Source organism: Oncorhynchus gorbuscha, linkage group LG13 (assembly GCF_021184085.1).
Source record: "Oncorhynchus gorbuscha isolate QuinsamMale2020 ecotype Even-year linkage group LG13, OgorEven_v1.0, whole genome shotgun sequence".
NCBI lineage: Eukaryota > Metazoa > Chordata > Actinopteri > Salmoniformes > Salmonidae > Oncorhynchus > Oncorhynchus gorbuscha.
In genome coordinates, this window is record NC_060185.1 from 44,678,816 (window position 1) to 44,694,799 (window position 15,984).

At 45.7% G+C, this 15,984-nt stretch overlaps 1 protein-coding gene across 6 annotated transcripts in view; it reads right to left on the minus strand.

Annotated features, from left to right (window-relative positions):
• Positions 1-3,619: 3,619 nt before the first annotated feature.
• The window catches only part of LOC123992964 (ARF GTPase-activating protein GIT1-like), a 29,666-nt gene continuing 17,301 nt past the window's right edge, over positions 3,620-15,984 (minus strand). For 5 of the 6 annotated variants that reach the window (XM_046294638.1, XM_046294641.1, XM_046294640.1 and 2 more), the window contains 9 exons: positions 15,670-15,781; positions 15,222-15,349; positions 13,963-14,115; positions 12,765-13,067; positions 7,580-7,660; positions 7,195-7,271; positions 6,775-6,951; positions 6,556-6,619; positions 3,620-6,312 (listed from right to left, as the gene is read on the minus strand). In XM_046294638.1, the coding sequence (XP_046150594.1) occupies positions 6,097-6,312; positions 6,556-6,619; positions 6,775-6,951; positions 7,195-7,271; positions 7,580-7,660; positions 12,765-13,067; positions 13,963-14,115; positions 15,222-15,349; positions 15,670-15,781 (1,311 nt within the window). In that variant the 3' untranslated portion in view covers positions 3,620-6,096. The remainder of the gene's footprint in view (positions 6,313-6,555; positions 6,620-6,774; positions 6,952-7,194; positions 7,272-7,579; positions 7,661-12,764; positions 13,068-13,962; positions 14,116-15,221; positions 15,350-15,669; positions 15,782-15,984) is intronic. The other variant, XM_046294643.1, reaches the window with a different exon arrangement.

Consider the following 15,984-nt stretch of genomic DNA (forward strand, 5'->3'; position numbering starts at 1 on the left):
CCAGATGGTTGCAGTGAATCAAGACATGGACAGAGCAGTGTTGTATGTGGGTTATTGCTTGTCTCCTACAACACTACGGCCAGTGTACTCCTATGAAGCTGTAGGTTGGAAGCTAACCATTTCAACCACAGAACTGGAGAGATTCTATTTCTATGCTTTTGAACAACCACAGGATATGAATTCCCTCGTGCGAGAAAATGCTTGAACATGGTTGCTATGCAGGTAATGAATCCACTTTGGAGCAGAAATACCCTGTGCAGGCTTATTTTTCTGATCTACGATGTTGGTGGGGGGGTATGTTATTAGGATCCCCATTAGCTGTTGCAAAAGCAGCAGCTACTCTTCCTGGGGTCCACACACAACATGAAATCATAAAGAACATTATTAGACAAGAATAAGAATATGTAGATGTATATATTCTTATTTACAATACTATGTATCCTACATAATAGGATGACTGAAGATCAATATTCTAAGTAATGAAATTACAACCAAGAAACACAAAATCCCCACAGATGTGGCTCCCATGATGTAGCAGCTGCAGCCATTTACAGTGTACAGTGTACAAAACATTAGGAACACTTTCCTAATATTGAGTTGCACCCCCTTTTGCTCTCAGAACAGCCTCAATTCGTAGGAGCATGGACTCTACAAGGTGCTGAAAGCTTTTCCACAGTTGTGTCAAGTTGTCTGGATGTCATTTGGGTGGTGGACCATTCTTGATACACACGGGAATTTGCCGAGCGTGAAAAACCCAGCAGCGTTGCAGTTCTTGACACAAACCGGTGCGCCTGGCATCTACTACCATACCCGGTTCAAAGGCACTTAAATCTTTTGTCTTGCCCATTCACCCTCTGAATGACACACACATAATCCATGTCTCAATTGTCTCAAGGCTTAAAAATCTTCTCTCCTTCATCTATGTCGATTGAAGTGGATTTAACATGTGACATTAATTAGGGATCATAGTTTTCACCTGGATTCACCTGGTCCATCTGTCATGGAAAGAGCAGGTGTTCTTAATGTTTTGTACACTGTGTATCAATGATTGGCTGTCAACAGAAACTGTAGGGCTCCCTTGGGCCCTGGCTAAAAGTAGTGCACTACATATGGAATAGGGTTCCATTTGGAACTCATTTCCAGCGTATCCAACATTATATCCTCGGACCATTAGTGTGTATGCGTACCAAGTAGTGGACTACTTTTTACTATGGCCCATATAATCTCTCGTGGAAAGATTCTGCGTGTTAACCGAGAGAATCTGTCGGGACTGAATGAGATGCGTAGGATAACGAGCAGTAGTTCTGGTGATTGGTTATTTGTACAAATCACGATTTTGCAGGTGTTAGCATTATTCCTATATTGGAATGAGAAGGGATGTTCATAACATGCAAAGAGAGAGGGTTCCACTCCTTTTTCTAGCGTCTCTTCTCTTAATACGTATGGACCCAGAACCCCAATTGAGCGTCTGACCAATGACGTGACATTTTAGTTCCTGTGAAATCATTCACACCAAGAGGACAGTTAAAGTGTGGCTACATGAACCAGAGAGAGAACGTGAGCGAGACTGTAGTTTGTACAGTGTACCCCGAGACGGTTGTATGATACGGCCTTTGGCTTATCTTCTTATGTACAGTACCAAGTTTGGACACACCTACTCATTCAAGGGTTTTTCTGTATTTTTACTATTTTCTACATTGTAGAATAATAGTGAAGACAAACTATGGATTAACACATGGAATCATGTTGTAACCAAAAAAAAAAGTGTTAAACAAATCAAAATATATTTTAGATTCTTCAAAGTAGCCAGCCTTTGCCTTTGACAGCTTTGCACACTCTTGGCATTCTCTCAACCAGCTTTACCTGGAATGCTTTCCCAACAGTCTTGGAGGAGTTTCCCCACATGCCGAGCACTTGTTGGATGCTTTTCCTTCACTCTGCAGTCCAACTAATCACAAATCTGAATTGGGTTGAGGTTGTACCTGTACTTGCTTCTCGTCTCCTAGCGTCTGTCCTCACAGAATAGACACCAAATATTGTAAGCATCAGGGAGTGGTTTGGGTTGGTGACGTCGGGTCTGGGTGCCACTGCTAAGGCACCGGGGATGCCTCAGCCGGCAAGTCGGACTCCCATGTCATGCCTCGGCCGTCTCCCATCCCCCATCCAATGGGGGGGGGTACTGTCACACCTGCTCCCACTCTTCCTCTCTGGCGCTCGATGTGGCCCATCATTACGCACACCTTTCACCATCGTTACGTGCGTCAGCACTTCATGGGACTCACCTGGGCTCAATTACCTTATTGATTGCCTGCACTATATCTGTCACTTCCTCTGTTTCTTCCCCGTGTTTGCATTAATGTCATTTTGTTCCCCTTGTCCAGACGCTGTCCTTGTTTTGTCATGTCCGTTATTATAAAATGTTCACTCCCTGTACTTGCCTCTCGTCTCTTGTCTTTCCTCACACAAATAGCACTTACACAGCCTGGAGGTGTGTTGGGTCTTTGTCCTGTTGAAAAACAGATTATAGTCCCACTAAGCGTAAACCAGATGGGATGGCATATCACTGCAGAATGCTGTTGTAGCTATGCTGGGTAAATGTGCCTTGATTTCTAAATAAATCACAGACAGTGTCACCAGCAAAGAACCTGCACACCATCACTCCTCCTCCTCCATACTTCACGGTGGGAACTACACAAGGAGATAATCCATTCACCTACTCTGCGTCTCACAAAGACACAGCGGTTGGAACCAAAAATGTCAAATTTGGACTAAAGCACAGATTTACACCGATCTAACGTCCATTGCTCGTGTTTCTTGGCCTAAGCAAGTCTCTTCTTCTTATTGGTCTCCTTTAGTGGTTTCTTTTCAGCAATTCAACCATGAAGGCCTGATTCACTCAGTCTCCTCTGAACAGTTGATGTGGAGATATGTCTGTTACTTGAAATCTGTGAAGCATTTATTTGGGCTGCAATTTCTGAGTCTTGTAACTAATGAACCTATCTTCTGCAGCAGAGGTAACTCTGGGTCTTACTTTCATGTGGCGGTCCTCGTGAGAGCCAGTCTCATCATAGCGCTTGATGGTTTTTCAGACTGCACTTGAAGAAACTTAAGTTCTTGAAAATGTTCTGTATTGACTGACGTTCATGTCTTAAAGTAATGATGGGCTGTTGTTTCTCTTTGCTTATTTGAGCTTTTCTTGCCGTAATATGGACTTGGTATTTTACCAAATAGGGCTATCTTATGTATACCACCCCTACCTTGTCACAACACAACTGTTTTGCTTAAAGCATTAAGGACAGAAATTCTACAAATAAGGCACTGTTAATTGAAATGCATTCCAGGTGACTACCTCATGAAGCGGATTAAGAATGCCAAGATTGTGCAAAGCTGTCAAGGCAAAGTGTGGCTACTTTGAAAAATCTCAAATATTTTGACTTTTTTTGGTTACTACATGATTCCATATGTATTATTTCATGGTTTATGTCTTCACTATTATTCTACAATGTAGAAAATAGTCCAAATTAAGAAAAACCCTTGAATGAGTTGTCAACTTTTGACTGGTACTGTAGGTTTCAAGCATCTCAAACTAAACAAAAAACAGATACGTTCAGGACAATTCACTTGTTTTTTAGTTTATTAGAAATGTACAGATTATGAGATTTCATTACGATTGACTTTACATTTTTTTAAACGTTCTAGTCTTTACAGTTTTTGCCTGTGTTAAAAGATAATCTCCCATCACTGATCTCCCAGGTGAAGAGGTGTATGGTACACAGAAAACAGCACGGGGCACAACGCCACTGTCCGAACCACACGTGTGTGTGTTCGCTGTGCATGGCATGCGGGATGCATGTGTGTGTCTAACATTCCCACTAAAAAGGGACCCTATACTAAAGTGTCCATTAAGATGGGGGAAAGGTGTAGCATTGTGAAACAGCCCTTTCCCCTCAGACTTGAGATGAGTTTAGTTCTAACCAGTGGCAGACTTCAGACCCTATTCACGTACCCCTCAGACCTGGAACCCACCGTGGGTAAATAGCTCTGACCTCCCAAGCACAATATGAACATATAGCTTAAAAAAAATAGCATGAAAATATGTTTATATATAAGCCTCTATTCTATAAACAGGTTGACTGAGAGGTAAAAGGAGGACATTGTAATGGGGAAGAAATTATTTTATACTGGCCCAGTGTGTGTGTAAGAGCTGGCAATAAATAAATCAACGGAGGGAACCCAAACAGCTACAACATCACTACGTATTAAGCCAGTCTAGCAGGACATGTGCAAAGGCAATCATGATTGGAACATTGCATATGACAATCTTTTGGACATGATTCAACTGGGAAAAGATCAAAGATCTCATCCCCTACAGGTTCATCAAATATCGATCAGTCAGGCGGATAGTGAAACGACGGGACCCGGTGGATAAGTGAACATGGAAAAGCTTCCAGGTGTCCAGGATCACACAAGCCATGTGTGTGTGGGTCCAAGTAGTCCCTCCCTGTTCCAGTTCATTTTCATCCGTTTAGTTCCTAATTAACATGACCCAGATCCGTCTGACAGACGATCACCCAAGTCCTTGAAGCTAAGAAATCAAACTAAATACGTGGAGTGCCATGGTCAGCCTGTGTCACTTAGCTCAGTGTGACCGTTACTTTGTTTTGCACAGTATAAGAAAACAGGGAAACGTTCCCCAGTGCCCCACAAACCTACAGCAAGTGCAGTTTGTCGTTTTCACAAAACATTTGTTCCCAATCTAGCTAGTCTGCTTCGAGTTGGCATATGTTGAAGAGCGAACTTTGTATGGATCCCACTGTAGTGCCATTGAGATGAGCTTTGTCTAGCGACTGAAGCAGCCAATGGCTGCACTAATATATATCATGCCACTTCCAAGGCTTTTCCCACTGATAGCAGATCATACACCTTCCCCTTTGGCATCTGTTCAACACCTTGGCTCCTGACATATTAGAACATGACAGGCAGAAGAAATAAAATGACTGAAATGTCACCCGGGAGGAATTGGACTGCTGTGTTTGAGGACCATTTCACAAGTTAGTGTGTGTGTGTGTGTGTGTGTGTGTCCAGTCCCAGCCAGACAGAAGGCAAGTGAGTATTCTCACAGCTCTCCCTGGTCCTCTGAACAGGAACCATCATACATGAAACAACGTCAAAATAAGCAAACATACATGATAATGTAATTCATGACAATAATAATAATAATAATAATACAAAACAATGGGCATAATAATAATAATAACAATTATTCCAGTGTAAGTGTTTTTTTTTTTCTTAAGTCAGTAATTCTTGTCCCCAGAGGTACAGGCCAACGGATTGGCATAAAAAAAAATACATAAACAATACAACATCACCTAGTCGTCTGTCCACGATGCCAAGACATGCTGTAGTGTACCAGGGTGTCTGAGGGAGTAGCAAGGGCCCTCCTTAGCAGAGCCTGGGACTACAGAGGAGGCGGTGTCTGAGGGACAGAGGGGTAGAGCAGTGTGTCTCTCTCTTCCAAGGCCTGGCCCCCTTGTAGGCCACACTGACTGGCCCCAGCTCCGGGCCCAGCCTACCTCGGTCTCATGAGGGTTTGAGGCGCTGCACAGAGAGGGGTGTTCCCCCCAAAAGGAACAACTGAGTGAGATCATAGTGAGATGAGAGCTGAGCCGCTGTTGTTCTGTGCCATATCCATCCCCCACATGGTCCACACCCCTCTTCAGAGTCCCCTCCCCCGCAGAACTGCACTCTCTCAGTCCACTCAGGTATAGTAGCGAGAGCTGAGGCATTTCTCAGCTTCGTTCTATTGTCATATAATATTACCACATGGTCTTTCCACGCTCTTCATTCCCTACCTTCAATTCCTCTCATTTCATCTTTATTCATCCTCAGAGATCTTTTTTCGGTCTGCAGCCAATATAGCTTCTCCCGTTGGCTGGTATTTCGCTCTCCCTTGTGATGCCAACCTTCCAAGTCACGTTCATCACTTGACTAGGAAGCTTGGAGACTTCCTCCATCCCTCTCTTCCTCCCTCTCCCCTCCCTCTGTCAGTCTTGCAGCTCCCCTCGCCACTCCCCTGTCCGTCCCCTCTCTACCCCGTCACTGTTTCTTCTCGCGGGTGGTGATGGTGACCAGCTGCTTGGCGGCCTTGGCGATGTCATAGGCGCACTGGATGACCTGCTGGGTGAGCAGCTGGTAGTCGACGGCGGGCGCTGAGGGGTCCGAGGGATCCGCCTTGCGACACTCCACCTGGAGGCGGGAGGCGCTGGACGCCAGGAGGCGCAGGGAGCAGTGCACAGCGTCTAGGGCAGGCCGCTGAGACGGAGAGAGAGGGGTGGGGGCCACAGTCAGACACAGAGGCGACAACACTTACTGCTCAAAGCTAGAATCTGTATTTGGTCCCAAAGAATGTGCAGTATATATTCTGCTGTTCTATTTCGCATGCACCAACAATTTAAACGGTTTATTGTTTGAAGCAACTTCTTTGTTGTTGCAACGATGACTGGCGGTGTCAGCGTCACACCATACAGAATCTAGAAAGAGAGAGCAAAACCTTACCTTGGGAAAGAGAGAGGCCATTTCAGTGACAGCAGAGTGGATCTTCTCAGAGCATGGAACAAAACTGGGGAAACACAAGACAACCTCTCGTTACCACCAGATACAACCTCTCGTTATCACCACAGATACAACTAAATCCAAACTATTGTTACCACCACAGATGCAACGTAAGCCTCCCCGGACTGTGTCATGGAGTGAGTCTTGTAGTCGGGGCCCTACCTGTCGTGTTTGAACTCTTGTGCGGCCCTCAGAAGCTCCTGGATGTTTTTGGTCACCTGCTCCGTCTTGAGGATGACGTCTTCGGTGCAGGGCAGGGTCGGGTCCGGCTCACCCCCTTCACCCCCACCCCACTCCTCCGAATCCCCCCGGCCCTCCTCTTCACTGCTGCGCCCCCTACTTTAGGAAACACACACAGTACAATCTCTACATTAGCCTGCATTTCACACATTGAGCAGAGGTAAGCCTCTCTGAAGTAATAACCACAGTAAATACGTCCTTGAGAAAGACAAACAGTCTGCTAGATGTCTAGGTACACCCTAGAGCCCGGCCTGTCTGCCCCTCCTACATGTTGGGAGACTCCAGAATGACCCGGTCACTGGGCAGCAATCTGCTCCAGATACACCCCCCCCCCCGCCTTACCTTAGCGACAGCTCATACATCTGAGTGTTGTCATAGTCACTATCAGTGCCACTGCCGTGCTTCTCTCCTTTAGGACCCTGTGCACAAACAGAACACCTTATCAGCGTCAAAAAGGTAGCAGTAGTGATTCTAACATCAGTGAGAGTATGGTAAGGCCTTTATTGACCAACCAAAAGCAAGCCATTCACACAAACATTTCCACTAAGCCACAATATACAACCCCCGGCAATGCATCAGCTCACGTTGGTCTATAAAAACAGTGTCGGCCAGCATTCATATGACGCCACTGATAGTTTCAGCTGGTCTGGGGTTGGTCGCGAAGTAGCCTGGAAGTCACAGATGAGTTGACCAACTGTAAAGGAGGGCGACAGTCAGCCAGTCTTACCATGTATCTCCCCATCTCCATGGAGCCAGAGAGGTGCGACCCTCCATAGGGTGTTGGACCGCCAGGACCCCCCTTCCTCACCTGGAGGTGGGACAGAACAGGAACTCAGAGGAGGGTGAGAAGCAACAGAGGAACCGCAGAAGGAACACTGCCTGACAGAATGTTTCTTTTTACATTTTTGTAGGAAGATTCCGAACAGACACTGGGATGAGATATACATGCTTGAGCAGAGTCAGCTCAGCTTCGTGCGCGGAGATACTAGCCTATATGTCGAGGTCAAATTAGATTTTTTTTTTCTCAAATAACTTAAACTCAACAGCCAAACTGCAGAGTAACTTTCTCCAGGACAGGCCTATACTGAAAATGTAGTTAGTGATGGAGTACAGCCCAAGTTCACTGGAATTCAAAGAAAATGTGTGTCTTGACCTAAGTCCTGCCAAGTAGTTAGTGAGCCACTATCCCAGACAAACACACACACAGGAGTACATCATTAACATTACCAGACACACAAACATACGGTCAGACATACACAGAAGATGACAGAGGAGCCGGTTAACTTCCATTTGCTTGCCTCACATCACGTCTCCTCTCTAGCCACTTTCACAATAGATGACCTCCAGTAGCCAGGGCCCGTACTCATAAAGCATCCAAGACTAGAAGTGCTGATCTAGGATCAGTTTAGGCTTTTAAAATTAGATCAGCACAAATCAGCACTCCTACTCTGAGACACTTTATGCAGGTCCATACAGTCAGCACGGTTATAGACACTTTTTAGATACAGGCTCACTGACATAAGGGCCTATGCTGTGAGTTTTCCCAGACAGTATGGCCAGTAGGCCACTCTTGGACTCACTGTTCCCTAGTGGAGAGCTAACTAGATGAAGACATCTATGTGAATATTTGTATGCTGGCATATGCTGTATGATACACAAATCATGTCCATACATTACATTTACATTTAAGTCATTTAGCAGACGCTCTTATCCAGAGCGACTTACAAATTGGTGCAATCACCTTATGACATCCAGTGGGACAGTCACTTAACAATAGTGCATCTAAAACTTAGGGGGGGTGGGGTGAGAGGGATTACTTAACCTATCCTAGGTATTCCTTAAAGAGGTACAATGAAGTCATCGTCATCTGTGGTTTTCAACAGAGCACTGGGTTTTACCACTGTGTGGTCCAATATCTATGAAGGGATTCAAACTGTACAACTTAAAAAGAAGGGGCAATCTGCAATTACAACTTTTAAATTAATGATATACAGTATCGCCATGTCACCTTAAAAAAGTACTTATGTCTTATTAGCAACAAATGTGAGACATACACTACCGTTCAAAAGAAAAGCACATTTGTTTTGTCCATCAAATTGATTAGAAATAGAGAGACATTGTTAATGTTGTAAATGACTATTGGAGCTGGAAACGGCTGATTTTTAACGGAATATCTACATGGCCAGTAACAATTAACTTTCTTCTGAAACTCGTAAGTCTATTCTTGTTCTGAGAAATGAACTCTATTCCATGCGAGAAATTGCCAAGAAACTGAAGATGTCGTACAACGCTGTGTACTACTCCCTTCACAGAACAGCGCAAATTGGCTCTAACCAGAATAGAAAGAGTGGGAGGCCCCGGTGCATAACTGAGCAAGAGGACAAGTACATTAGTGTCTAGTTTGAGAAACAGACGCCTCACAAGTCCTCAACTGGCAGCTTCATGAAATAGTACCCACAAAACACCAGTCTAAGTCAACAGTGAAGAGGCGACTCCGGGATGCTGGCCTTCTAGGCAGAGTTGCAAAGAAAAATCTCAGACTGGCCAATAAAAAGAAAAGATTAAGATGGGCAAAAGAACAAAGACACAGGAAGATGGTAAAAAAAGTGTCATGGACAGACAAATCTAAATTTGAGATGTTTCGATCACAAAGAAGAACATTTGTGAGACAGAAAAAATGAAAAGATGCTGGAGGAGTGCTTGATGCTATCTTCCAAGCATGGTGGAGGCAATATGATAATCTGGGGGTGATTTGGTAGTGGTAAAGTGGGAGATTTGTACAGGGTAAAAGGGATCTTGAAGAATGAAGGCCATCACTCCATTTTGCAAAGTCATGCCGTACCCTGTGGACGGCACTTAATTGGAGCCAAATTCCTCCTACAACAGGGTAATGACCACAAGCACAGCTCCAATCTATGCAAGAACTATTTGGGGAAGAAGCAGTCCGCTGGTATTCTGTCTATAATGGAGTGGCCAGCACAGTCACCGGATCTCAACCCTATTGAGCTGTTGTGGGAGCAGCTTGACCGTATGGTACGTAAGAAGTGCCCATCAAGCCAATACAACTTGTGGGAGGTGCTTCAAGAAGCATAGGATGAAATCTCTTCAGATTACCTCACAAATTGACAACTAGAATGCCAAAGGTCTGCAAGGCTGTAATTGATGAAAATGGAGGATTCTTTGAAGAAAGCAAAGTTTGAAGGACACAATTATTATTTAAATCAAAAATCATTTATAACCTTGTCAACATCTTGACTATATTTCCTATTCATTTTGCAACTCATTTCATGCATGTTTTCATGAAAAACAAGAACATTTCTAAGTGACCCCAAAGTTTTGAACGGTAGTGTACACAGAAAAATAACATTGTAAACAACTTATCTAGATATATTCTAGCATATAGAACTCTAGGGTCTATTAAAAAAAGATTTGCAAACTACACAATAAGAAATTGTGCATTTGCTAATGCCCTACAAAATACAAACTAAAGAGAGACATGGAAAAATGCACAGATAAACCAAACTGAAATACAATGCCTTTGGAAATTATTCAGAACCCTTTACTTTTTCCACATTGTTAGGTTACGTATTCTAAACTTGATTCAAAAAAAAACATGAATATTTGCCTCATATAATTTACTTAAGTATTCAGACCATCTACTCAGTACTTTGTTGAAGCACCGTTGGCAGCAATTACAGCCTTGAGTCTTCTTGGGCATGACGCTACAAAGTTGGCATGGGGAGCGTCACTGCACAGCTATTTCCAGGTCTCTCCAGAAATGTTTCGATCGGGTTCAAGTCCGGGCTCTGGCTGGGCCACTCAAGGACATTCAGAGACTTGCCCCGAAGCCACTCCTGTGTTGTCTATGTGCTTAGGATTGTTGACAGGTTGGAAGGTGAACCTTCACTCCAGTCTGAGGTCCTGAGCGCTCTGGAACAGGTTTCCTCATGGATCTGTCTGTACTTTACTCCATTCATCTTTACCTAAATCCTAACTAGTCTCCCAGTCCCTGCAGCTGAAAAACACCCCCACAGCATGATGATGCCACCACCATGCTTCACCGTAGGGATGGTGCCAGGTTTCCTCCAGATGTAACGCTTGGCATTAAGGCCAAATAGTTCAATCTTGGTTTTACCTGACCAGAGAATATTTTTCTCATGGTCTGAGAGTCTTTACGTGCCTTTTGGCAAACTCCAAGTGGGCTGTCATGTGCCTTTTACTGAGGAGTGGCTTCCATCTGGCCACTATCATGAAGGCCTGATTGGTGGAGTGCTGCAGAGATGGTTGTCCTTCTGGAAGATTCTCCCATCTCCACAGAGGAACTCTAGAGCTATGTCCTAGTGAACATTGGGTTCTTGGTCAGTTTGGCCGGGCGGCCAGCTCTAGGAAGAGTCTTGGTGGTCCCAAACTTATTAAATTTAAGAATGATGGAGGCCACTGTGTTCTTGGGGACATTCAATGCTGCAGCAATTTTTTGATACCCGTCCCCAGACCTGTGCCTCAACACAATACAATCCTGTTGAGCTCTACGAACAATTCCTTCGACCTCATGGCTTGGTTTTTGCTCTGACATGCACTGTCAACAGTGTGACCTTATACAGACAGGCGTGTGCCTTTCCAAATCATGTCAATCAAATCAATTTTCCACAGGTGGACTCCAATCAAGTTGTAGAAACAGCTCAAGGATGATCAATGGAAACAAGATGCACCTGAGCTCAATTTCAAGTTTCATAGCAAAGGTCTGAATACTTAAGTAAATGTTATCAGTTTTTACATTTTAATAAATGTGCAAACATTTCTAAAAACCTGTTTTCCTTTTGTCATTATGGTGTAGTGTGTGCAGATTGCTGAGGATTTTTTAAACATTTAATCCATTTTAGAATAAGGCTGTAATGTAACAAAACGTGAAAAGGTCAAGGGGCCTGAATACTTTCCGATGGCATTGTATGCATTGTGATCATTTGCATCAACCGCATGGACAATGGAATGTAAAGGTTGGATGCAACAATGAGCACAATAAAAGACAGACAGGACAGGTTGAGAGACAGACTGACTTTACCTCCTGGCTTCCTATGCACGTTCCATACCAGTCAGAGTGGCTGGAAGCAGGGCTGAGTGAGTGTGTGCGTGCGTAAGTAGTGCATTAGCTTAGAGTGCCGACAGACTAACAAGAACGGCGGCCGTGCGCAGCTGGTGGCCATCCTAACGTCTTTGACCACAGAAGATCGACCGCCATTTTCTGTTCATTTCCACTGTTTGTCAACACACCCAACAGGTGATCCAAGCACTGCTGACATTCGTATAGGTCTGCCTGCCCTCTTAGTTCCACTGTGACCGAGTGGGTTAGTGACTGACTGACACATTGCCTTGAAGGATCCATTGTGAAGTGCGTATGGCTAACAGGGCAGGTCAAACCACTAACACCTCGTGCTTGTGCTGCATACACTAGAGGTAGGGAATGGGAAAGCTATGATTGGGGAGTGTCTAAGGTCAGGATATCTTCACTCATCAATGGCGGGAAAGCTACCTGCCATCTTACCTTGACAACATGACCTTCTACACTCAAAGAAGCCTCAGAGAAACTCATGTGAAATGAATGGAGGCGAAGAGTGATTTGCTACAGTGCCGAAGGCTCAGTAGAGGGGCTAGGCAGTGTGTGTGTATGTATGCATGTATGTATTTTGGGCAGGTGCGTGCGTGCAGCATCTTGCCCAGAAAGCATAGTGCCAGCGGTAGAGGCTGGGGGTCAAAGATTAGGGGTTAAAGTGGAAGAGCGACTTCCACTGGTGAGCGGTGTATGCATGCCAGACAGCAGTAGAGGAGGAAGGCAGCAGTAGAGACAGAGAGGGCAGGTGGTGTATATCACCATGACCACGGCCACCTGGGGGCCGTAGCGCGTTGCTCACACTTACACTGGGGTGCAGAGGCTGCAGGCGGCCCGTCAGGGAGTCCAGGCCTGGGGAGTGGGAGTGGGGTTTGGGGGTGGCGGCCCCCGGCTCGTACATAGAGAAAGCCTGTCTGTCCCTCCGGTGGGAAGGCACAGCTGAGGACACAGCTAGGCTGGAGTGGTCCCCTCCCCTACCTCCCCCGCCTCGCACCCCCCCTGGCCAATGTGCAGGGCTGCCTCCTCCCCCGCCTCCCAAACCGCCAGCTCCCCCTCCTCCTCCGACCTGGCCCCCCCGCAATGCACTGTTCTCCGTCTGCATCCGCAAGATCTACGGGGAGAGGTGGGGACGGGGGGAGGAAGGTCACCTGAATGTTTCAAAGGTCACACGGACACGCATCCACATACACAGGTACTGTACAGGGAGCTTCATTTAGCTAACCACATACTAGATATGGATGGAGGTAAGACCAACAGTTTATAGGGAGTCTATACTGATGGGGGGGATATAAGGGCTTAAACTGGCTTGCATGTCAATCTAGTGAGTATAACGACATGCTGGGTTCTCTTAACCAAATAAACATACATATTGGCAGTACTGGGGGTTGATCTTTCGTATCTTGGAAAATAAGAGCACTACACATGCATTGTTTATTGAGGTGTACGGCGGGGGCTGCTCTAGCCCACACCGTTTTACCTGCATGTACCTGTCAAACTATCAACACTGGAAGAGAACTGCTGTGCATTTTCCAAGTGTGTGTGCAGGGGCTGGTATTTCTCCTTGTGTTAGACATGAGTGATGACAGACATGGGGCAATAGCTCAGGCATTCATGAGAACAGAATAACAGCACCATGGAGAGACGGAACGAAAACAAAGTGACTACATATGGCGTAACAGATGGGAGCGAAACCTGATATTTGACACAGTGAAGAACAAACTGCAGTGCTTACACCAACATATACTGTTCTGAGCTGCACAACTTGCTTACTACAGTATAAGGACAGCTCTGGGAACAGAGTAGACCAACACTGATAGTGACAACACACTAATATACTGAGGCAGAAGAGATACATCTTCCACTATAATTAGTAAAAGCACATCTTGGGAGCATAACAACACAAACTTTTAGACATATTGGAATTCCTCCGTCTTTCCATCATGCAGGCTTCCCTCCCTCCCTCCTCTCCCTGCCATCCTCCCTGCCTTTTTATCTCGTCTCCCTACCTCTTTCTGCAGCCGGCGCAGCTCTTCACTCAGGTTGTTGTTGACCTTCATCAGCTGCTGGACTTTAGCCTCGGAAGAGGCCAGGGCCTTCTTAACCTCCAGGTACTCCTGCAGAGTGATGGGCCCGTCCGACAGGTCTGACGAGTCCATGCTCTGAGGGGACACACACACAGAAATAGTTTTAATTCTATCTAAAAACACACACAAGTATTCGGGAGTCGTTTATGTGGGTTATTGTCTGTGCAATAAGATGCACTAGATTTCATCATCTCTCTTAGCAGTAAATGGAGAAGTCTGAGCGCAGCTTAAAATAACTACCGTTTCACATTCAACACAAACCATTTTTGAGAAATCTCTTTTCAACTGGAAATGACTTTGAACAGCATCCGCGTCCATTCACAGCTCAGCCATATCTGAGAAGCACAGAGCTTCTGTCTGTATGAGACCAGAACAGAGCTTTGTCACAAAGTGGACCTTAAATTCTCATTTTCCAGCAGATTTTCCACCACATCCTGTCTGTGGGTGCATGCTTTAACAGGGTTTTCACCCCCCTCTCCTCTCGCTTGCCCTCTCCCCTCCTCTTGCACTCCCTCTCCTCCCCTGCTCGTGGAACAATGCTCCTCTGATTGGAGACCCAGAATAGCTGTGATGTCACTGTGGAAGTATGTGGCAGCAGTAGCAACACTGCCACTCCCGCAAGGCATGCTGGGACAGGCGGGGAGCAAGACACTGCTGGCTGCTGGGGATAGTACTGCAATCACTAGAAGAAGCGAATAAGAACATTGTTCTGATTTAGGATCAGTGTTGCCCTTTAGATCACAATGAATATGATTACATGGACAGGGGGGACCTGATACTAGATCCTGATCAGCACATCAGTGCCTCTAATAACTCCAAGCAGGGACCATAGCACCACTTTCTGGTCACTTAGCTCCATCCCTTCCCTCCTCCATGTCTCTCAGTACACATTTTATCCATCTATTTACTAGGTTAAAGGGGAATACTTAGGCTGTTCTCTGGTACTCTATGGAAAAAGAAAACAAGCACTTCTTATTAGGCCAGTTCCGAATAGTACCTCCCCCTTTCACTATGTTTCAGGCTGCTTGGTGCCTAGTGAACACAGCCCTGGGGGTGTATTCATTAGTGCAAACCGGTGCAAAACGTTTCCCATTGGACAAATTCAGGTAGATCCCCGTTTGCTTCCGTTTGATGCCTAATGAGCACAACCCTGTCATCCTTCTGTGCCCTTCTCTCCTCACCTTGGCCCGGTTGTTGCGCTGCGCGTTGTTGTTGTTCTGAGTGGTCAGCTCGCTGTCCGTGTCCTCGTCCGACGCTACGCTGTCGTAGTCATGCTGGTCGTCGTCGGCCGCCAGGTCCAGACTAGAGTCTACAGTGTTGGATCAGAGCAGAGCAACAACATAGGCCCTGGCTCAGGAGGAGATCGGATGTAAGGAATCGGAGAAAGACGCACTGAGATTGAGCCACAGACATATCTGGAAAACTACAGCTTAACTAGCGATGACAACCAGGCAACCCCGCCATTTAAAATACATCTCAGCAGCTTCTCCGTTTCACTCATACATCGCAATGGATGGATTGACTGAAGTGCGTGCTAAAACACATTCATATTTGAACTGGCTCAGTCCCTGCCCTCTCCTCTCCTCTCTGCTCCCCTTCCCTGTCCTCTCGTCCTCTCCCCTCTCTCACCAGTAGGGCTGCTCAGGCCTTTCCCTTGTTGTCTCCTCTTGGCGTCACTCAGGATGTCGATGATCAGCGTTGCGAACTCACGAGCGTTAAAACGGGCCAACTTCTGTCTACCCTGAAAGAGAAAAGACAGGCAAGGGACACATTCAACAACCCACCGACACAGACCTATGTCTACAGGAGCAAAACGAGGTCAGACATTTTTGGTGTATTATTGAAGCAAACACCAAATTGGAGCCAGAGTCTCTGGTATTGCAGTCCTGTGGTCACTGGTCATGTGGTGTGGAAAAGCACAGTCATAGGGGCTACAGTAGATCT